Source organism: Galeopterus variegatus, unplaced genomic scaffold (assembly GCF_000696425.1).
Source record: "Galeopterus variegatus unplaced genomic scaffold, G_variegatus-3.0.2 Scaffold587, whole genome shotgun sequence".
Lineage (NCBI taxonomy): Eukaryota > Metazoa > Chordata > Mammalia > Dermoptera > Cynocephalidae > Galeopterus > Galeopterus variegatus.
Window position 1 is genome coordinate 416,304 of NW_007726698.1, and position 24,816 is coordinate 441,119.

The 24,816-nt window shown below is 33.3% G+C and overlaps 1 protein-coding gene across 1 annotated transcript in view; it reads left to right on the plus strand.

The window, feature by feature from the left end:
- Nucleotides 1–24,816, plus strand: part of MYCBP2 (MYC binding protein 2, E3 ubiquitin protein ligase) — a 260,417-nt gene that overhangs the window by 191,715 nt on the left and 43,886 nt on the right. The window contains exons 55-59 of the mRNA XM_008570270.1: nt 72–204; nt 3,972–4,094; nt 19,125–20,768; nt 22,050–22,219; nt 22,991–23,235. Of these exons, the coding sequence (XP_008568492.1) occupies nt 72–204; nt 3,972–4,094; nt 19,125–20,768; nt 22,050–22,219; nt 22,991–23,235 (2,315 nt within the window). The remainder of the gene's footprint in view (nt 1–71; nt 205–3,971; nt 4,095–19,124; nt 20,769–22,049; nt 22,220–22,990; nt 23,236–24,816) is intronic.

The following is a 24,816-nucleotide window of genomic DNA, read 5'->3' on the forward strand; positions in this document are numbered from 1 at the left end:
ATTTACTGGTTTTCAGCCTGAGTGCCCTGAAAGAATAAAGCCAATCAATCGTGCTTTTTGTTATGTACCAGGTAACCAATTCTGAAGGTACATGGGTGCAGCTGGATAAGAACAGCATGGTAGAGTTCTGTGAGAGTGATGAAGGAGAGGCATGGTCATTAGCTAGAGACAGAGGCGGAAACCAGTACCTCCGGCATGAAGATGGCAAGTTGGCTTAAATTTGTGATTTATTCCAATTAGCTTTTGAAATGCAGAAGTTTAATATATATTGTATTGCTTTTGTCTTGGAGAATTTTTTGTTTAGGTAAAAGCAAAACAAAAGTTAAAAAATTTTGCAACTATTAATATTGGTTTGTAAGATACATGAGTACTAAATGAATGCACATAAAAGAAAAAAATTAAAAGAAAATTTGAAACACATGAATCCATCTTTATAAAATAAATTTCTGTGCCTTATTCTTCTGTGCCAGTCCAGGGCTAAATGTTTTACCCTTTCTACCACAAAATGGAAGTTCAGTATTCAAACCACAATTGCAGTACTTCTCCCAGGCAACTTCGTTTGATTGAATTTTGTCTCAGGAAAGGAGCACCAAATAAATGCATAGCATCTTTTTGGGGTTTCCGATTTTGTTGATAGACTTTCAGCTTTACCTTTTTCAATATTGATCTCAATTCATAAAAGATTTTCCTTTTGTCTCCCTCTCTTTATTCTTTTGGTGGCACAAACTTTCTCTTCAAAGTTCAGATCATGTTTTCACTTAACTGATTCTGACAGAGCCAAGAATTCTCTCTGTCTTCCTAAAGAACCATATTCACCACTAGAACAAAATTGATTCTGCTATATTAAATTATTAATTTTTATTTCTTCCAACCCATATTGTGGACAACAGGCACAGGGTTTTTATCTCTGTATTCCTACTTCTACAACAGTTTTGACACATACTAGTTGCTCATGAACTTTTGTCAATATAAGTGGAATTATAAAAATAATAGTACATCAAAATAAGTAGATAAGCAAGCATAGACTTGTCTACCAAATCACAGAATTTATAGGATAAGCTCAGATAAATAAGAGAACATGGTTTTCCATCCAAAAGACAATAAATATATAATATTCATTTTCTAAGAGTTAATGTGCCTATAAATATAGATTCAAAAAAGTTTTGAAATTTTTGTGAATGGTGATGTACATTTAGATATATTATCTCCTTTTTTTCCCCACAACAAGCTTTTGAGGTAGGTGATATAATCTTCAGTTTTTATAGGCAAGGAAACTAAAGCTCTTATAATTTAAAATGATCTGCTTGTGGTTACAGAGCTGGTTACATGGCAGATGTGAGACTTGAGCCAGAATCTTTATTCATATTTTAAATGCTATGCTCATTACACCATGCCACACATTGAACATAATTTAAAAACCTACTTCCTCCCCTTGTTTTTATTAGGTAAACTTTTTTTAGTCAAAGATGATGTGGTCATAAAATAATGTTTTGACATGGTAGAACTATGTTCATCATTATATTTTGAGAAAGAAAATGACTCTGTTTGATATCAATCAGGCATTTACAGAGTAACCTCATTTACAATATTCTTACTATATATTTCTATGTAAGAAATATTAATACATATTAATAAAATTTTAAACATTTTACTTTTTATAGGAATAATCAGATATAAATGAAAATACCTAAAGTGAGATCAGCTTCATTAAGATACAGTGAAATAATATGAGAGTATCTTAGGACCTTTCTAGCTTAAAATTTTTTTAACTGGGAGTATAACATACTGTGTAAGAGTGAACTCTGGAGCTGGACTGCCAGGGTACTAATCCCAGCTCAGCATTTTTAGCCGGTGACCTTGGTCAAGTTAATCTGAAATCCCTGTGCCTCAGTTTTCTCATTTACAAAATTACTTCAGAAGTCGTGATCTTAAATATTTGATATGAAGAGAAATGAGCAAATAACATAAAAAGCTAGTAGATGGTAAGCTTAGGTATAAATGTAAAATGTCCTCTATACTAAGGAAGAACTTTTAACGTGGGAAATTGTATTCTCATAAACTTAGAAGGTAGAAGATTCTTCCAAGACAAAATGCTTCTTAAACTAGGATATCATTTCTGGTGAGATATACATTTAACCCTAAAAGAGGTTTAAGAGAAGATTACACTTCTGTCTGTAATCAGTTAACCATCCTTTACTATTTTTGTATATATACACATATGTGTACACATACATAACGTGAGTCTTAAAATTTTAACACAAAACCTAGATTGATAAGGAAAGAAGTAATATGATGTTTGTGCCTTCAAATCACTGAGATTAGTTAATGGGATACCAAACAGTCTGCTCATTGGTATTAGTGCGCAACTGTATTTAATATGGAAATAAGAGGATTTGGCACTATGGTTATTTATATAAAGAAGTTTAAGTGAAATAAAAGCTTTCCTCTTTGTAAAAATTCTTCATTGGGGGCCGGCCCGGTGGCGCACTGCTACAGTGCGCCGCTTGGGAGCGCGGCGGCGCTCCCGCCGAGGGTTCGGATCCCACATACAGACCGGTTCCCGCTCACTGGCTGGGCGAGGTGCGGGCGCGACACCGAGGGTTGCGATCCCGTTGCCAGTCCCGGTCCGGTACGGGCGCGACACTGAGGGTTGCGATCTGTTGCCGGACACGAAAAAAGACAAAAAGGAAAAAAAAAATCTTCATTGGTCTTTGAGATCTGTAAATAAAACTAGTAAGCAAAGTTGCTGCTGTGGTAAAAACAGACTTTACTCTGTGTGCTAGATCATTCTGAGTCTAAAAGGTGAGAGCGATGCCGTCTTTTCTGTTCAGATTACTGTTCAAGGGTGTTCCCCATGAGAAGTGTTCCACTGCTGAAATACATCATACTGAAGTGTTGCCTGAGGGAAGTGCTGGGGTTGTTTTTTTTTTGAATAAAGTCTACAAATGATGGTAAAGGGGTAGACCATATAGTACCACTGGTTCAGCAGAATTTCATTTTACAGATAGGAGAAAAACACTCTACCACATTCCTATAGTTCCATGTTGTGTTAAAAGAGATACTGACTTCTGAAAATGTCTTTAAAACGTTTCATTTTTATAATGTTATTTTAATGGCTTTTCTTTAATGCTTTTTCCATGTTGCTTTTCATTTGACAGATTTTATTTTGCCTTTTTTTTTAAAGCTGGCATTAATATGGTTCTTTAACTATGATATTATTGTTTTTAGTATTATATCAGACAAAGTCTTAGAGCCACTTTTGATTGTTCATAGGGGATTAACTTAGTATACCTATTTCAGAGTTTACATCTTGTCATTTGTAAACTGGATAAAATGCTTGCCATTTCCTCCTTGAAATAAGAATTCTAACACATTTGTTGACTTCAGGATGTGTTAATACACTCTGATTATGAGACCTGGTTTATGATCTTTTCATTTAGGAAAACTGTCTTTATGTAATAAGTAAAAATAAGTTAAAAGTGAAATTTTTCATAATTGTCACATTCATAACAAAATATTTTATGAGTGAAAAGTTCTTTTGGTACTGGATACTTAGACATTTTGAAAATTTTTTCTCTATTTGAGTTCTAATATACAAAATATTTTGATTTCTGGTTTATAGGTTATCCATTTGTTTTGCAAAATACCGTTGTAACAAATAAAAGAGTTACTGGTCTAGAAATATTAGTATACATTCATTGATGTATCCTATCACGATAGAAATAAATTGGCTCCATAAGAGCACATCTCATTTTGAAATTTCACTGTGTATTTGATAAATAAAACAAAATTTTATCAGATGCTATGTCAGTGTTAAGATGACTAACTGGTATTTAGACTTATCAAATCTAAATGTGAGGTCATTTTAAAATCTAACCATTATAAAATCTTTTTTTTACAATTTTCTTTTGGTTGAATGAATAGGGTATAGCACATAAGAAACTAATGTTATAGCTGTGACTTTATTGTAGAACAAGTTCTTCTGGATCAAAATCCTCAAACTCCTCCTCCAAGCCCTTTCTCAGTACAAGCCTTTAATAAAGGGGCAAGTTGCAGTGCCCAAGGATTTGATTATGGACTTGGAAATAATAAAGGTAGGTGGCTAAAAGTGAGTTTTTTACTTATCTAACTTCAATAGTTTTTATTACCTTCCCTTTTATTCATTTTTATTCCTGTTCACCCAGAAATCTTTATTAATTTAAAATTTGTTTCTAGAAAATTAACACTCAAAATGTTTACAAAGGTGTTCTTTTTGCAGTATTATTTTTACCAGTTTTAAGTTTATGAAAGTTTTTGCTTATTTTCTTCTATTTTAAAAATACTCATTATGAATTCATATCCTAAAGATCTGTGTCACTTTAGTAAAATAATTATTTTTATCATTCATTTATTATTAGAAGAGTAAAATTAATGAGCAACAAAGAACTCTCCCAAATGATCCATTTAAAATCAGAATATTATTTTAAGTAGTTTTATACATGAGCTTTATAAAGTATATGTGGTTTTGAATGTCTAACCCAGTTATCTTAATCTAGAATTATATGAAATGATATATAGGGGTTGAGTATGTATAATGAAAACAGAAAGATGTAAAAAGAAAAACAAAAGCCTTTAGCCATATGAATATGAAATGTCTACGGCTGTTTTTACTGCATTAATGGAAGAGACCAGCATCATGGACAGTCCAAACAATAGTTATATTGGAATAATTTATACCTGAAGTTCATCCAAAATTGCGTTTGTATTAAAATCACTCTTGTTCTTTTCTATGTCCGTAATCCTGACTCCTTCACAATCAGCCGTGTTGTCAGCAGGTCACATACAGTTGGGTGATGGGTAGGAGGGAGAAAGTAGCCTACATGGAAATAATTTTACTTTAAAATTCTATTTAAACTGATTCACAGGACTTGATTTCAAAGGAAAAATATAGTATCATTATACCTGACCTGTATAGCAAGTGAAAAAATGAAATAGTGAACAAAATACAGAATTACATCAGTGTATAAGAAATATTCAGTTTAAAATAAAACTTTCTATTAGTTGTCTTCATTACTTTCCACAAGGTATTTTTATGAAGAAAACCAAGCCACAAGATTTCTTTGTGCCTCTTTGGATTGGTCTGTCTCATAGGCTTGGGTGTTATCTGCTTGCTCACTTCTGGTGGCTCTGATTTCCATTAACTTAAGCTAAATCTTCATACTTATGTAGGGTAAATACTTGGTGGTGTTTTCTTCATGTCCCTTTCTCTCTATCCTCGTCAAGTCTTAAAAGAAAATCTCAGCATTTACTTACCACCACTATAACCTCTATTAAAGCTGTGTTTAATTCAAATTGTATGCTTTTAATCTTTGAAATGTCAGTCACTGTACTGATGGCTATCACTATAAATCAGTCTTTATAATTTAGTAAAACATTTTAAGAATAAAAATCAATTTCAAGAAACATAAACATTGCTGAGAACATTTGTTATTAAATTAATAAAGTGTTACTTTTTTAAAATAGAATTTTATGAACATTGTTCAAAAAATAGCATACACTTGTTAGTAGGCTTTTAAAATATTTAGATGGAGCAAAGAAATATTAAAAAACTTAAATTTGATGAAATACATGTAATATTTATTTACTTATTACCTTTAATAGTAGTCCCCATTTTAACTCTGTACTGTCCAAGATAAAGGAACTATTTTTTGAAAAAGGTTTTTTCCTTAAAACAATATTTTACAAAATTCTTCATAATCTCTAAAATTCTTTCTGTAATCTACAGCATTTATTTATTTAAAATAGACGTGTAGCTGTATACACACATCTTTCCATATAAATCTGTCTCTTGTTGGTGCTTCAGTTGAAATTTTCATTTATGAAACTTCATTATGTTCAGGAAATATGACTGGAAAGATACTGTTTTCCAGTTTCTGCATCAACTAGTCTGTGTATGGTTTTTTCTCCCCTCTTCTTTAGCGTTATTTAAACTATTTAATGTACGTATTCTCACAAATAAGTAGTTATTCATCTAATTATATTATTTTATATCTTTAAAAATATTTTTCTATTAGAGTCCTTTGTACTTAATTATGAGGAAAAATGTCAGAATTTATATTTGAGACACTTCAAATTAGGTAGCTTATATACTTTTTTGACTTATAGGACTTACAGATTTTATATTATTCATTCAAGAAAAAGAGTTTATGCTTTTAAAAAAGAATTTCTTTGGCAGTAACAACTTAGAAGAAAGTATTAATTTATAACTATAACGTAAACATACTGTTCAGTTAATAATATATACTTTGCCTACTTCGGTTCTGCATTTTAAAGGAAAACTGTTCACACACTATTTGCTTATTTGCTGTATTAAATACTCTTATCCTGCGGACGAGGCAGGGTAGTTTTAGCCATTGTTGGGCACTATGGAGAAAACATCATTTACTCAGATCTTCATTTATATATGTACGCTATTGAAGCAACTTATCATAGATTCTTCATAGACTATTCTCTCACAAACAGTGGGAGATGTTTATGTGAATTTAAATGAAATTGATTTTGTAGGTGGGTGCTATATAAGATTTGGTGGGTGCTTCCATTTTAAACAGCATGCCAAATTTGGTCCCTAGTTTGAGGATAATGATCACCAACTTCCACACATTTCTGAATTGGCATAGTTTTATTTAGTGTTTAACTGTATCTGAATGTTGTAAAGCACCATTTACTTTGCCATTTTGGATGTTAATGAATAACAAGTTGTAGTTTTGACTGTTTTGCCCACTGCAGGTGACCAACTGAGTGCCATATTGAATTCCATTCAGTCACGGCCCAATCTCCCAGCTCCTTCCATCTTTGATCAAGCTGCAAAACCTCCCTCTTCCCTAGTCCACAGCCCATTTGTGTTCGGACAGCCCCTTTCCTTCCAGCAGCCTCAGCTTCAGAGTAAGTCTGTTGGTCTTACCTGCCTCATCAAGCATTTCTGAAGCTTTGTTCTGAGTTATCAGTTACTAATTAGTTATCAACTCACCTGACTGGTTTTATTTAATTAGGATGTTATCCCCTCCCACATTTTTGAAATATTTAAGCTATTTTGACTAAGATGTTCTGCAGCTAAGACATTTGTTTTTAATCACACATTTTTTATTAAGTACAGTTATTAAAATATGACTTATGCTTTCTATTCCAGTGCAAGTAAATATATACATAAAACATACTAAAAAAGAGTTTTTATTTAAAATTTTCTTTTTTAATATGCATGATTATGGTAAACATCAGTTATAGGGATAACTTTCATTGCCTTACATTGGATTTTTGTTACTTTGAGATGCCCGAAAGAATAAACCTATTTCACTATACCAGTGGGTGGGAGAGAGACTGTACTAGCTTGGGCAGGTTTGTTTGTTTCTTCTAAGTGAATTTGATACCTATGAAATGTATTGCAATTTAGGTTTCCAGATTTTCTCAAATCGTTATTTCCTCTCTTTATCTTGTTGTTGCTGTCATTCCTAATACGTTAAACTGATTGATTTCAGTTCTGCTTTTTAGGATTGCTCTAGCACTTCATCTATGATAGTCACAAACAAATTACTACCTAAATGTTCTCTTTTCTTAATAACCTCCTGAGCCTTCCATACAAGCTTCTCAAAGCTCTTTGCAGTATGACAGCAATATGCATTCAGTTCTCATGTTGGCTACAATATATAAACACACTAACTGAATGAGATAGTTCATGAAAGTTGCAGTTTGTACAACCGTTATTTGGATTCAAATGCGTGACCTCTTTGCTTTAATAAAGTACATTCACACTTAAGTCCTACAATATGCATTCAGTTCTCATGTTGGCTACAATATATAAACACACTAACTGAATGAGATAGTTCATGAAAGTTGCAGTTTGTACAACTGTTATTTGGATTCAAATGCGTGACCTCTTTGCTTTAATAAAGTACATTCACACTTAAGTCCTAAGTTATTTTTCTACAAAAATACTTTGGTAACAGTTATTAGGGTTACTTAAGAGAATGGTAGCTGGTTTAGTTATTATTAAGAACCAGGGTAGTATACAGGTAGCAAATGATACTATTCGTTATCATATTCACCTTAGGTAAAGAGTAAACAAGATTCTAAACTTTTCTGAGTTTGTACTATACATTAGGCAATTTTAATTAATGAAATTAGTTTGTCATCATCTAGCTTATCATCATCTCTATTCATGTATAATATTCATTTGAATGTCTCAAGAGAGGAATTTCAAGGAAGTGGAATAGTATCATGTGAATGAAATAGTTTTTTCTTCCATGATAAACATTATTACAGGAGAATGAAAGAGAAGTAAAGACTTGGTGTATTAATGTTACAGAGCAACAGACTTTACATTTAAATATACCTAGGTTGCAGGAAGTTTTAAAAGTAAAGACAAGGGGAAAAAACAAAAAGGAAAAAAAAATGATCAGTCAGGCAGAGAATTCATAAAATTCATATTAGAAAATTCAAATTCATTCATGTACAAATTGAATTTAAAGAGAGAAACTCCCTAGTAATGTCATAGCAGCAGCAGACAAAAGAACTAAGGAGTAAGGACGATTTTGTTCTACCTGAAGGGTCATTGCAAGTCTTCACAAAAACAAGTGTAATTACTATTTTTATTTTACCAGATTTAACTAATAAATTATTTTAGAACAAAACATAAAGATCATAATAAGATCTGAGTTTTCTCTTTCAGGTGATGACAGGTTTCCAAGTGACATTGTGTCAGTATAATTTTATGTGTATTGTGCATGTGTTAATCAGTATCACCCCTTTTTTACCACTATCTTGGAGCAGATTTGAAATCATGACCTATATGTGTCTCAGTTACCGATTTTCTGAATCATTACTTGCCTGTACTCCAACAGTGGGTATTACTTAGATCTTTTTCAGAACTTCTTATTCTCAGCAGAATATTACTGCAGTTTGACTTCCAAAGTCTAGAAAACAAGTCATAATCTTAAGCATAACTAAAAAAACGTATGAATCTGAACAATATCTTTAATGTTTTGAAAACAATTTAGGATTGTATTTTTCATATCATGTTAGGAAAGGTAAAAATGTGGCAGAGTACAAGCCTCCCTGAGTAAGATACTCTTTCCACTCACTGCCATGCATCCCACCAGCATTTCACCTTGCTTTAGAAAATGGCTATTCATCATGAACATTCCTGTACTTATTAGTAGAATGAGAATCATTTTTGACTAATACTTTTGTGATTCTAAAATAAAATGTGTGTAGGTGACCATATTTACTAATTTTTTTTTATACTGGTAGTCACCACTGTGTACAAACACTGTAATTAAGCACATTAGTAATCCTTATTTGAGATAATGTCTGTTATCTCCATTTTACAGGTAAGGAGATAGATGCTTAGAGAGGTAAATGATTTGCCCTTGAAACATACATGGTAAAAAGGTAGAGCCAGAACATGCAGCAGTTCTACTGACTGAGAAGGCCATGTTTTTCAAATAATCAGCCTTGCCTAGATAAATAATGCAAAATCTATTATTTAACATACATATTTTAAATTTCTGTTTACATTTAGTTCTAGTATCTAGAATATTAGCTTTGTTCAAATTGATTATTTTTCTCTTTTTAAGGTTTAAGTTTTAAAGTTCAACAATATTTCAAAAGGAAAAAGATTTCCTAAATGTCATAATGCAAGTTCCCAGTTAATTAGACAAATTCTACAAGGACACAAATAAACTGCCCTATATTTTAAGTTTATCTACCATTTCTATAAGTATTATTATCAGTAATTTTTTTTTCCTGAAGCATAGGTTTTTTTCAGTAATCTTTGGAATTTAAAATAATCTAGCCCATTAAATTAATTTGGTAATCTTTAAATTAGCAAAAGTATTTTATATATATACAAATTATTTCAACTTTATTCCAATGAAATAGAATAATTACAGAAATAAATTACAAATTTTTCTTGTCTTACTGTGTATGTGAATGCACTGGGGCATGAGAAAGAGAAGTGTGTATATAGAATTCTTCTTCACTGTTCTATAATTTACTTTTTTATTTCAAAATTAGTTATATATGTTTTAGAATTGGTAAGCAGTTTGGCAATAAGTGGACTGAAATAGGGAATGATAATCAGTGACTGCTTTTTTTAAGAATATTAAATTTCTTATTTTTATTATTTTTTCTCATTTCTTTTGACAGCATCATTTTTTGTCCCATAACTCCAACAGTGTCTTAAACATCATTGGCATTTAAGGAGTTCTTATTGACTATATATACCTAAGATTATCACCTCTTCAATTTAAAATCATGTGTTCCTAGTTATCTTATGATAGATATTCCAGTATTTACTCAGAGTACATCTTCAAAGAAAAGAAAGAATATTTCTTTCTCTTAGTAATTACATTAGTAAAATAATTAAAATCAGCTACACTGTGATGATATGATGTCTAGTAGTTCTGAGTTTGTACTGATTGAATTCTAAGCAAGATCCTCCAACTAAAAAATTGTATTCCAAGTGAATATGTTTAACCTAGCATTTTATTATTTTCTACCTACTATCCAAGAGGCTAAATAGTTTACTTTTATTTTTTGGTAGAAAAAAATGTTAAATAAGTCTTAAGACAATTTATTATTCTCCCAGATATTTAAACATAATGTAATGTACAATATATATCAAAATATATAGTACTTTCTAGCTCAGATATGATAACTGTAGGTTACCTTTCAAGAAGAGTTTTCTGTTATATGTCACATTCTTAAATGAACAAAAAAAATTGTTAACTGTGACAAAAAAGTTTATTTGGGTATCTGCATGAGTATTTACATTTGAGAATACTAACATGCTAAAGTGCTCTGTTTACTTAACTTGTAGAGATGTAGTCATGGAAAACTTTCAGCTCAGATTTCTTTTCAGCCACTTACTAGATTTAGTTAAATTACTTGAGACATCTGAGCCCTTGTTAGCTTTATAAGATGGGATGTCCAATAAATGTTATCTGCTGGTATTATTATTATTGTCTTTTGATGCAAACAGCACCTCTCACACTATAAGGAAGATGTGGAATAAGTCCAAGTCTGAGAGAGAGCAGTCTATTCTCAGTATGGAACAAGTTGCAGGAAGGAATTTAGAAAGGGACAAATGAGGTTTCCTAGCTCCTTTTCAGTCCATTTTTATAGCGAAATTTAATTATTGCAAAAAAGGGGAAAAAAAAAAAAAAAGAGGCAGTGCTTGATCAGAGTGTCAAAAGATTCATAAGAGTTAATCAAGCAAGCCAGGTGTCAGGGGATGGTGGTTGTTAAAGGAGCATTTCAACTCTGAGAATAACATGAGCTAAGCTATAGAGATCCATTGAATCAACAAATATTTATTTAGTACCACCTATGCACCAGGCACTAAGCACTGCAAAGAGGCCAGTTTGGGAGGCTTTGGCAGTAATCCAATTGAGAAACAATGGTGGCTTTACCAGAGTAGTCAAGGAACTGATAGTTAATCATGGACTACTGGGTATATTTTGAAGGGTAATCACCAGATTTTCTTAGATTGAACAAGCAATGAGAAGAAGGAAATAGTAAAGGGTGAATCTACATTTTTTGCTTAGGCATTTAGAAGAATGTAGTTTCTACTTACTATGAGCATTACAGGAGAATCAGGTTTGGTGGGCAGTAACAAGGGCTTAATTTTGGACTTCATACTGCTAAGCTACTATTGCATAACAAATCCCAGAATTTATGACCAAAACAAGCACTGTTTCTTTAGCTCACAGTTCTTTGGATTGGCAGATTAGGCAGGTTCAGCTGGATAGTTCTGATCTTGGCTGGATTCCTTTATGCATCCGTAGTCATCTGTAGGTCAGCTAGGCAACTTTACCTTGGAAGTTTGACTGTGATTGGGCTGGGAGGAACAGAGTGACTGAGCCAAGTATCTCATCAGTCAGTGGACTAATCTGGGTTTGTTCAAGTGGATGTTGCAAGATTCTGAAAAGCAGAAGCATGCATGATCTCTTGAGGTTTAGTCTTAAAACTGGCACATCACAACTGCCATGTTCTGTTGGTCAGAGCAAGACACAAGGCCAGACTGTGTTCCAGAGTAGAGAAATAGACCCCATCTCTTGGTTAGAATTGCTGTAAAGGTGCGTGCATACTGGGATAGGAATAATTGTGGTCATGTTTGCAAACCCTTTATCCTAGATATGTTAAGTTTGAGGTTACTATTAAATCTAATGGAGATAAGTTGAGATGGATATGTCTCCCTGGAGTCCAGAAGAAATGTCTGGGTAGGACATATACACTGGTAGTCCATTGACTTATAGCAGAATAATTTGAGAGTTGCTTGCATATAGGTGATATTGAAAGCTATAAGAATAAATGAAAACAGCTGGAGAGTAGGTATAGGTTGAAAGAGAAGAGAGGCCTAAAGACTGAGCTCCGGTGCACTCCAGTTTTTAGAGGTGGAAGAGAGGAGGATAAACTGGCAAAAGAGACTGAAAAACCGCCATAGAGATAGAAAAATCAAGTAAATATGGTATTTCTACAAGGTGAGTAAAGAAAGTATTTCAAGGAGTTACTGATAAGCTACATCAGTTGATGCTGATAGGTCAGGTAAAATGAGGATTGAGAATGGGCCATTGGATTTAGCAATGTGGAGATCACTGATGACCTTAGTAAAAGCAACTCCCGGGCCGGCCTGGTGGCGCACTGCTACAGTGCACCGCTTGGAAAGTGCGGCGGCGCTCCCGCCGAGGGTTTGGATCCCACATACAGACCGGCCGCTCACTGGCTGAGCGAGGAGCGGGGGCAACGCCGAGGGTTGCGATCCCGTTGCCGGTCCCGGTCCGGTACGGGAGCGACACTGAGGGTTGCGATCCGTTGCCGGTCACGAAAAAAAAAGACAAAAAGACAAAAAAAAAAAAAAAGCAACTCCCAAAGAATGAGGTTGCAGAACTTGATTAAAGTGGGTTCAAGAGAAATTGGAGACAGTGAATATAGAGAAATCTGTCACAATTTGCTGTAAAGGGAAGGAAAGAAATAGAGTGGTACCATAAAACAGGATGTGAGATCTGGAGAGGGTTTTGTTTTGGTTTTTTATTGGAAAAAAAATAAGTTTTGCAAAATTCAGTTGTCAGTTTTAATATCTCATTTTACTTTATCAGGAGTGTCTGACAGAGTTGATCTCTTTCTTCCTAGAGACACATTCATTTGCCTGCTGGATATTTCCTACCTCATTACTGAACATTTTCAGTTTCCCTTTTCCATCCCCATCTATTCTGTTATTCTCAGGAATGTCCCAGGGCTTTGGTCTCTTCTAGACCTCACTTCTAAGTGGTCTTATCCAGTCATGGTGTCTTACCCAACACCTGTATGCTTATGACTCTCATGTTTATCACCATCTGATATAGTATATTCTTACTTGTTCATTCTCTCTCTCCTCTCATCTGACTATAAGCTCCATAAGAGCAGGGACTTTGTTTCTGTTCACTGTTGTAGCTCCAGTGTCTAGAACAATGTCTGTCACATAATACATACTCAGTCATTACACTGAAATGACTTCTTAATTTGTGAGTCATTCATCTTTAATCTTGGCCATAATAATGAATCAGTCAAAAACAATACTTTTACTATTTTAAGAAAAGTATATACTTTTTTGATGTATCTAGTTTTTTATGTTAATAACATTAAGAAAGTTATCATCTCCTTATTGCTTGAATTTATTTCAGCTCAACTGATTAATTTCATTTTAATTGACATGAGTTAAAATTTTATTTATTTATTTATTTATTTTTGACCTCTGGTTGGTACAGGAATCCAAACCCTTGACCTTGGTGTTATAACTCCATGCTCTAACCAACTGAGCTAACTGGCCAACCCCCATGAGTTAAATTTTTAAATACAATGAATTTTTTTTCAGATTCAGATAGAGATTTTTTTTTTAGCTTACTGCTTTTAAAAGACTGTACTTTAAAGGTTCTATTGTTCTTTGAAAAAAGATAAATTATTTAATATTGAGTACTTAATTTTCTACATAGTAAATCATTGTATCTAAAATTGTCTGGTGACTTTTAAATTTTTTTTGCTTTTTTTGTGTTATGACACTTTTTATAAGCAAAATTTGGTATCTCAGAAATAGAGCTAGAAAATAAACACTAAATACTGGAGTTAGCACTAACATTTTTTACGGAAGATGGAGTCAGAAAAGTAGCCAAACGTAAATGTCAACTTGGGTCCATTCTGAGATACATAGTGGAAAATCATAGTAGTGGGTCCATTCGGAAAACCAGATGACGATAGTTACACTGTAAGTAGCATTTTTTTATCTCCCGCTATTTAAAAGAAATAACAGTTACTTATAAACAGTTATTTAATTTGGTAAAAAGCACCAAATTAAAGAAAGCTGAGTTAAAGAAATATTTGTCTAAAAAGAAATGCTCAAATTTTATTTATCAGAGCTATGAGTCTTACTAACTTTTAAGTTAACACATTGGACATATTAACACATATTATTAATCTAAATTAATTAATTTGACCTTTGTTTTAGTTTTAATTTTGGAAAATTATAAACTTGTTGAAAATTTTGGCAGAATATAAACTATTTTTATAAGTTTATAGTTGCATACCATTTGAAATGCTTTGTTTTTGCTTGTGTTCTTGGCTTAATTTTTTTTTCCATTGAATCTGTGCTGCTTCTTTGCCAATGTTTCCACTGTAGAATCTCCATCTCGCAACCTTGCTTCTCGTGAGCGCATTTACAAAAATTATGGTGTAGCTGGGCCTGCCTCTGCTCTCTCATCTCTATCTCACAAACTGAAGGGTGGGTATACGTGCATTCATGGATGGGCCATTCTTAATGAACGTAGAAAGTGTCAGTAAAGAAGTTCACCTCAATCATTTTCATCTCACTCCATTTTTTTAAAATTAAAGTTTATCATTTTATTTAAAACTTTATCTGTTCAGAATAACTTGTGATGTACCTACTCAGTATTATAGATTATCTTCATTGCTATGCATGTTATATCTGTAGGTTAAATATTATTCTTATTTAATACTTTATAAAACTTAAATAAATAAAATCGGTATATAGAAAGAAAGAAATGCCTAATTTGGGGAGTTTTAAACATTATTATTAGGACAAGATGATATATGTGTAAGGCATAAGGCACATTATAATCTTTAACAATATAATAATATTATGTGACAGTTCTGTCTTAAACTTATTTTACTGTTATATAATGTAAAAATCATTTTACTATTTTAGTTTTTTATGAGAAACACTTTAATAGTTAAGGTTTTAGTTTAACTTAGTTATCAGAGCGTATATATATAAACCTACCTATTCTGTCTGGCATGAATCTTCTTTATAGTATTTTCTTAGTGACTTAGTTATAATACTTTAAACTTAGAAATGTTTAAACTGTTGACAATTGGAAAAATTTCACACAATTAAAAACTACACTTTTTGTCTTTTAAAATAGTATAGAAGCTATTTTTTTGTCTTAAAGTAATATTTAATTATACTTTAAAAATTTTGTATTTTGGGAAATTTTTATCAAAAAGTTTTGTAGTGATGGTTAATATAGTACATAAGTATTTCAAGTAATTTCTTTTTTCTTAGAAATGGGTAAAACAGTTATATATATATATATTTTTTGTATAATTGATAGTCATACCACCATAAATGAAATATATAAATAGTAAATATAAAGGATAATAAATAATATTGTGTGGCCTGTTCAATATAATGTATAGTATTGTTTATAGTAGCATATATTATCTTGTAACCTCATATTTATAATATATTATACATTTTATGGTATATTGTAGTATGGTATCATATAACCTGATAATTTCTGATTTGGGCATAAAAAAAGCCATGTGAATCATTTAGTGGATGAATTCTTAACATTTAAGATGGTTTATAACATTTAATTTGTTTTTAGTCCACTAAATTTCTGTCTTGTATTATTACTTTTTCAGAATTACTTTCAGGTTAGAAAATTTTTGCCTATTGTCACTTAAACTTACATATGAGAAATACTCATATTATTGTTAAACTAAGTTAAATGATAAATATGACAGTATTAAGTATGGTCTGAGGATTTTTAACAAAGTGTTTGTATTTATTAATATTTTGAACAGCCACAACATGACATTTTTAGTTATATTTAGTACATGCCACAAAATTTTTGAAACCCCAGTGAAGAAAATAAACGGAAATTAGTTAGCATATGGGCTTGTCTCACTTAACAGACTTAACATATTTTTTTTAAATATATGAAATATATTTTGAAAAAGTAAATTTTTCAAAAAGATTTAATTATGATTTAAGAAATACGTCTTAGGAAGAAATACTTCTACCATTATTTATGCATCTGAACTCTAACAGATACTTAGTTATCACCACTTACAGATCTTACGAAAATATTATTACTACTAGAGGTATAAAAATAAGGTATACAAATGCTTATGCTTTATTTTATAACAAACTTTTTTGCTCACATATGACAAGTGGTGTTCCTGGTATTGGATAGATCCATTGTTCAGCAGCCATTATGAGGAAATACCACCACTGTGAGTGCATACGCTCCAAGGATTAGATGTAGCATCAGTGTATATTCAACATCCCTTTGCATGCAACAGGTGAACAGGTCAGCCGTTAGGACACATCTGAGGTTGGAACACTTCCCATTATGTTAAAAATCCTAAAACAAGTTTTCCTTTTTTATAAATTAGAGAGAAAACCTCTTTCAGTTCACAAATTGATTTTTTGGAGAGAGGGGTACCAAATATAAAAAATTTACTACTTATCTAAGGGGCTGGCCAGTTACCTCAGTAAGTTACAGCATGATGTTGATCACACCATGATGTTTATCACACCAAGTTCAGGGTTCAATCCCTGTACCAGCCAGCTGCCAAGAAAAAAAAAAATTATCTAGATTCACTGTTATGTATGTTCTGAAATAAATGTGATGATGAAGGAGATAAATATGTTTCCAGCTCTCATATTAATAACAACAAGCTAATACACCTAACATCACATACTTGAAATTAGTGGCCAGGGCTAAGCTGATGATTAAGTCTACCGTATGTAATTTATGCATTTATAAAATTTTCTATATACTATTACTATGTCAGTAAGATGAAATGGGAAGCTTTTGAACAATTTGAGAATACTTATTTACCAAGATCACATCTGTTTATCTCTGCTCTCCCAAGACAGCATCAACATTTAGAATTCTTTTCTATTTTGTGATTTTTTTCACCAACTTTCCCCAAATGTAGTCTAATCTCTTATATTGCATTTATAAAAGAGCACATATGTAATAAAGAAAATTCATGATGGAATAATAAAGCGTTGTGAGAAACTTGAAGAGCATTATGTTCTGTATAGTTACTTTTATTTATCCCAAGAATGAGAATAATTATCCTAAACATTGTATGTTGCACAATTAAAATAATATTCAGTTCATCAGTGTGCTCTAAATAGTCTATTTGCCATGTGGTGTTATTTTACTATAGGATTATACTTGCACTTGTCTAACCTTTACGCAACGACTACTGTTATCTCTGCCCTGTGGCCTTGGGAGCCATAATTATAAAAAGTAGATTCTCAGAGATTGTGAAGATTTGGGAATAGCAGAAGAAAAAAAATTAAGAAAGTAGGAATTTATTACTCATTCAGCAAATATCTATTGAGCCCCTATAGTGTATTCCAGGACCAGTTTTTGACATTACATCAGTGAAGAGTAACAGACAAAAATATCTGCTCCTGAGGACCTTCCATGCAGAGGGTAGATTCTACAATATTACTGTCCTGACCTATAGATAATTAGACTGTGACTGCAAGTACTTAAAACACATGCACGCATGCAAGCAAGCAAAGATAATTTTGTCGCTCCATTATCGAAATTTGTTCACATTCCTTTTTCTTAAGAAAGAAAAACAAAGAAAACCTACAATTATAACCATTTACAAATTCATCTCAATTTTCTAGGAACTCTCTTTCAAAAAATATAAATACTTCTAGCAAAATTCATGGATTTTCAGTTTTTCATATCACTAGATTCATTTCAGTCAATTGCTTTCCTCCTGAAAACTAATTAATATCACTTGCACTAAGAGTAGGAGTTTTTAGTTTAAGGAGGAAAGATAATGCTGGAGCTTGTACCAATTACTGGAGGATAACAACAGCCTGGCTCTAATGCCTCAAAGGAAAGCATAAAATAGTAGGAAGAAGGGAGGCTGAATGAAGGCCGGGATGCTGAAAATAAATGGTATCCATGTAGAAATATCTAGTGCTTTGCCTTAGATAGGAAAGATTATTTTTCTTTTTATCCTCTTTTTCTGTCATTCTCCTAACACCTTGTTTTGAGGATCCACAATTTGGACTTGTGCTTCTCATTCTGAGGATGCTGCTGTTTCTCTTGTTTCCAAGGGGACACAAGCTCTGAGTTTTAACCAGCTAAGCTTACTGAACTTTTGGAATACAACTTTTTTATAAGTAATAGACCATCTGACTTACATGTAATTAAATAATAGTGTTACGGTATTTATAGATTAATTATAAATTATTCTAATCCAATCATTAAAATAGGCTGTCTCCTGAGCACCTCTTTATTAACCTAATTGTATTTATTTGTACATGTGAAAATGATAAATGCATCTATGTATATGTTCAATTTCCTAATTCAACAAGACGTTTGCCATTGCCCTAAGTATGTGAGGTCTCACTGTACTGGAAATTTAGCTCAACTGCTTTATATTTGAAATACATACGTTTTCATAATTTATTATTCCAAAAAAAATAATTGTGCTTCTTCCTCTGTCTAGTTCCTCCCTGAATTTAAATTCTGATTAGTTATTTTGCTAGAGCTGAGGTTCAGATATCATTGCTATGTCATATAGTGCATAGGTACTATTTATTCAGTCTGTTTTGCATCCATGAAAATAGTTTTTAGTGGTAATAGTTGTATAATAGTATAGTAGAAATTTTATGAGAAATGTTTCCCCTAATTTATCTTATTCTTCAAGTATTTTTGTGTACGACAAGCAATGTAAATTTTGTAGTTATGTTTTATTTTAGTGTTTAGTGGCTGAATTATCAGTAAGTTATAATTTTATTAACAAGTTTTACTATGAAATGGACCATACAGGTGACCGAGGAAGTATCTCAACATCTTCTAGACCAGTCTCTACATCAGGAAAATCAGAACTGTCTTCTAAGCACAGCAGATCACTTAAACCTGATGGACGTATGAGCCGGATGACTGCTGATCAGAAGAAGCCAAGGGGTACAGAAGGTTTATCTGCTAGTGAATCCCTAATGTTAAAATCTGATGCTGCAAAGTTGAGATCAGATTCCCATAGTAGGTCATTGTCGCCCAACCATAACACCTTGCAGACACTAAAATCTGATGGGAGGATGTCTTCTAGCCTCAGAGCTGAATCCCCAGGACCAGGTTCACGGTCATCATCTCCTAAGCCAAAGACTCTCCCAGCCAATAGGTCTAGCCCATCTGGTGCTAGTTCTCCACGCTCCTCCTCACCACATGATAAAAACCTACCTCAGAAAAGCACTGCTCCTGTTAAGACAAAACTTGATCCCCCTCGGGAACGTTCCAAATCAGACTCTTACACACTTGATCCAGATACCCTCCGCAAGAAGAAAGTGCCCCTCACAGAACCATTACGAGGACGATCAACATCACCAAAACCAAAATCAGTACCAAAGGATCCCAAAGATTCCCCTGGCTCTGAAAATAGAGCTCCCTCTCCCCATGTGGTACAGGAAAACCTTCACAGTGAGGTGGTTGAAGTCTGCACCTCAAGTACTTTAAAAACAAATAGTCTAACAGACAGTACCTGTGATGAAAGCAGTGAATTTAAGAGTGTGGATGAAGGTTCAAATAAAGTTCATTTCAGCATAGGAAAAGCACCACTGAAAGATGAACAGGAAATGAGAGCATCCCCCAAAATAAGTCGAAAATGTGCTAGCAGGCACACCAGGCCTAAAAAAGAAAAATCTAGTTTTCTTTTCAAAGGAGATGGATCCAAACCTTTAGAGCCAGCCAAGCAAGCCATGTCTCCTAGTGTGGCTGAATGTGCCAGAGCCGTCTTTGCCTCCTTTCTATGGCACGAAGGCATAGTACATGATGCAATGGCTTGTTCTTCTTTCCTAAAATTTAATCCTGAACTTTCCAAAGAACATGCTCCTATAAGAAGTAGTTTAAATAGCCAGCAGCCTACAGAGGAAAAAGAAACCAAGTTAAAAAATAGACACTCATTGGAAATATCATCTGCACTAAATATGTTTAATATTGCACCTCATGGACCAGATATATCTAAGATGGGTAGCATCAACAAAAATAAGGTGCTGTCTATGCTTAAGGAACCACCTCTGCATGAAAAATGTGAGGATGGGAAAACCGAAGCCACTTTTGAAATGTCCATGCATCACACAATGAAATCTAAATCTCCTCTTCCCTTAACTTTACAACATTTAGTGGCTTTTTGGGAGGACATCTCTTTGGCTACTATCAAGGCTGCTTCCCAGAATATGATTTTTCCAAGTCCTGGTTCCTGTGCAGTCCTTAAAAAGAAAGAATGTGAGAAAGAGAATAAGAAGGCCAAAAAGGAAAAAAAGAAAAAAGAAAAGACAGAAGTTAGGCCCAGGGGTAATTTGTTTGGTGAAATGGCCCAGCTGGCAGTAGGAGGACCAGAGAAAGATACCATCTGTGAGCTGTGTGGAGAATCACATCCATACCCAGTGACCTATCACATGAGACAAGCTCACCCAGGTAAATGGTACTGTTTAATGTGCATGTAAGTTTTATTTTTTTAAATGAACTAAGTCACTTACAACTTGAGCAGCTCTAGTATAGGGAAACTGTTGCCTAGAATTTATAGTATTTTATAACGTTATTTTTAAAGTGCACTGTCTGTATAGGTTTTGTGAAAAACAGGAAAAGAAATTCTAGTATAGTCAGGGAATTAATAAATAATTAATATTATTAAAACATTTCATTTTAATGTAGCACATTTTGAAATATTGTTTATTTTTTAAAATATTTTATGTATTACCCAGAGGATGCTGTTAAGGTGTCTCACACAATAGAAATAGTGGCATGTCCATAAATCCAGGGCAGATGCCAATATTAGGTCTTCCTTGATTTTAGTGTTTTCTTGTTCAAAATTGTAAATTAAATTAGATTATACTGATTCCTTTGGGCATTTTCTTTTTTTTTTTTTCCTTTTTGTCTTTTTTACTGACCGGTAACGGGATCGCAACCCTCGGTGTTGTGCCCGTACCGGGGACCGGCAACGGGATCGCAACCCTCAGTGTTGCGCCCGCACCACGCTCAGCCAGTGAGCCGCCGGTCTGTATGTGGGATCCGAACTCTCCAGTGCGCCACCAGGCCGGCCCCTTTTGGGCATTTTCTTGTTACCAATAGTTTTATCAGAAGACTGCATTTTAGGTAAACATAGGATTTCTCTAACGTTGGTTAATATTCCAAAATTCAACTAATACAAGTTTGGTTAATTTTTTTTCTCCCTCTACATATTACACCTCAAATGGTTTGTAAGTATATGTTTTCTGAAAATATATTCATACGCAGCGCATTTTAGGTAAACATAGGATTTCTCTAACGTTGGTTAATATTCCAAAATTCAACTAATACAAGTTTGGTTAATTTTTTTTCTCCCTACATATTACACCTCAAATGGTTTGTAAGTATATGTTTTCTGAAAATATATTCATACGCAGTATTTATGCTCGTTTCATTTAATTTTATTGACATACCTAAGTAAATCAAAATGTACCTGCATCCTATATTTCTTTTAATCTGCCTGTGTAGAAATAGAGTGTCTCTAATATTAGGGCATCATTTAATTGATCGCTTTTTGTTCAAGCATACTATTTTTCAGATATAGTTAATAGCCCGAAAAAAAATCAAATACTTGCCTTAATATTTTGCTTACTTTGAAAAGCTGAATCTGTCATTGTTGGATAAGTAGTGAGCATCAAACTATTAAGGACATTTAAAGTGTTAAATATTTATTTTTGTTATTGTTTCAAGGTTGTGGCCGGTATGCTGGTGGACAAGGTTACAATAGCATTGGGCATTTTTGTGGAGGATGGGCTGGTAACTGCGGTGATGGTGGCATAGGAGGAAGTACTTGGTATCTAGTATGTGATCGCTGTAGAGAAAAATACCTCCGTGAAAAACAGGCCGCTGCAAGGGAGAAGGTATTTCTGTTCCATTCCGAGCTATACTGTTAATGATATGGATACACCTTATAAAAATCTCTTCTTATTATCACATTATTACATCAGGTAATTCCACATAGTTGATATTTAAGTATCAGCTTTTATAACGGAAATAAAATACAAATTTAAAATCTGTTCTAGGTCAGCTGTTTTTAATTAAAAAAATAAATTATATCTTGGGACAGGACTTTGGTACACACCTTATTGACAGATGTCTGTTGTGTAATTCTTTATCATTAATTGTCTGTTACTTTGCATATATACATATCTTTCATTCTTTACCTTTCTCTCTCTTTACTCTTTCTCTTTTTCTGCTCCTGTTTTTTCCCCCCATTCTTTATCTCCTCTCTCTCTTCTTTAATCCCTAATTATATTGTAGGACTCATGGAAACCAAAGATCATTCACACTAACTACACTCAAGATCATTCACCTAACTAAAAAATTTGCTGAACACACACACCCACAGATTATTTACTCTTTTTTTTAAAGAATAATAATTTAGATTTAACTGGTTAGGTTTTGAATTTTCCCAAGGAAAGAGAAGAAATACAATTTGTGTAATATATAAAATAGTTCCAATCAGTTCAGGAAAAGCATGAAGTGAATGTTGTTTTTGGTAATCACTACCATATTTTCAAGTAGTTCTACAAGTATTTAATAATTTTTCTTAGAAACCCAAAATATTTACCTTAAGAAATTAAATTTTTTAATATAAGTATGAAAAGATTACTGTAATTTTTCTTTGCCAGGTCAAACAGTCTAGGAGAAAGCCAATGCAAGTCAAGACTCCTCGTGCCTTGCCCACAATGGAAGCGCACCAGGTGATTAAAGCCAACGCACTCTTCCTGCTGTCCCTAAGCAGTGCAGCAGAACCAAGCATTCTTTGTTACCATCCTGCAAAGCCATTTCAATCGCAGCTGCCCAGTGTGAAAGAGGGCATTTCTGAGGATCTTCCCGTGAAAATGCCTTGTCTCTACTTACAAACATTAGCTAGGTAATAAAACTTTGTTGTTTTTCCATCACCTTTGAATTAACAGCTACCCTGATTAACAGATATCATAAGGTAGTTCGGTATTTGCTCCAAATATTCACACTACATCAGATATTGTGTAGAACAAAGAAAACTAGGAATTTATTTTTTGAGTTGCTTTGACCAACATGTTACTAGTAAGGTACACACTCTATGGTTTAAAAAAAACCCATGAAAATACTTGGTCAATTTGTATTATTCTTATTACAAAATATATCTTAGAAAGTAAGACTGTAGCTATTTTTTACTCTTTCGTAGACTGACTTCAGTCTGTTAATAGTGGGAAGTGCTGAAATGGAAAGAAACCGATGTTTCCCATAAAAGTCATTTTTTTAAATTATTTATTCTCTTAGCATTTAAATGATTACCAGTTGTGTACCAGCTTTGTGCTAGGCCCCGAAGACGCCAAGGTGAATACAATAAAATCCTGGCTTCCATGTGCTCAAACTGTGGTGGGAAGACAGACATGTCAGTGAGACATTAAAAATGTCATGTGAGGAATAGCATAATAGACTTAGAAGTATGTGTAGGATGCTGTTAGAGCATAAAAGATGGAGAATCTTCCCAAGGAAATCAGGGAAGACTCCCCAGAGGGTCTGACCCATCAGCAGAGTATTAGAGGATAAATAGGAATCCATCAGGCAGATGGGGAGGGAAACGATTCCTGGCACAGTAACCCAGGTGAGTGAAGACACAAGTGAAACGTCATTACACATTTGAGGAATCACAGGGTTGTTAAGCATTGGCTACTGGGGGAAATATGTGAAATGCTGCTTGAAGAGGTTACCCAGGTAATGTGGTGCTCTGTAGCCCTGCTATAGTTGGGTTTTATCCCATAGGCAGAGTAAACAATGGAAAAATTTTAAACAGGGAAATATATGAACTGATTTGCAATTAAAAGGTCAGTCTGTGGAATGTGGAAACTAATGTGGAAACTAGATAAAAGGGCAAAACTAAAGATGGAGAGAAGCCTGTTATAGTATCTGACTTCGATGGTGGAACTTATACTTTCATATATTATATTCTGATACTCAAAAGCAGTCTTTCATATACCAAATTTAAATTTTTTTTCATTGGTTGACAAATGAAGATTTCTAGATATTGACTGCTGGCCTGGTTTGCCCACCAACAGTTCCATTTCAGATAGTATCATCCTCTATGCATAGCAAAGTTGCATAGTTCTTAAAAATTTTGTACTTACTATTGTAGTAAAATGAATTAGAAACAAAAATGAAAATGTTAGACTAAGTATTTTTGAGACCAAGGTGGAAATCATCAGGCCTACCAAATGGTACAAATCTTTAGCTTTGATCAGTCTACTCAGTAGACTTAGGTTAGCAACTTTTCGTTCTAGTTTGAAAAAGAAAGAATCAAGTTGTAAAACATGTAAAAAATGCTAGTGTAGCATAATTATAGATTTTCTGTTTTTAGCTCTCTAGGAATGGACACCATCCTAACTCATAGAACATTTCATATGTCCAGTATTTTTCAGATTTGACTCATATATGTTTCTACCCAAAAAGTGACTACCTGTATTTCAGTAGT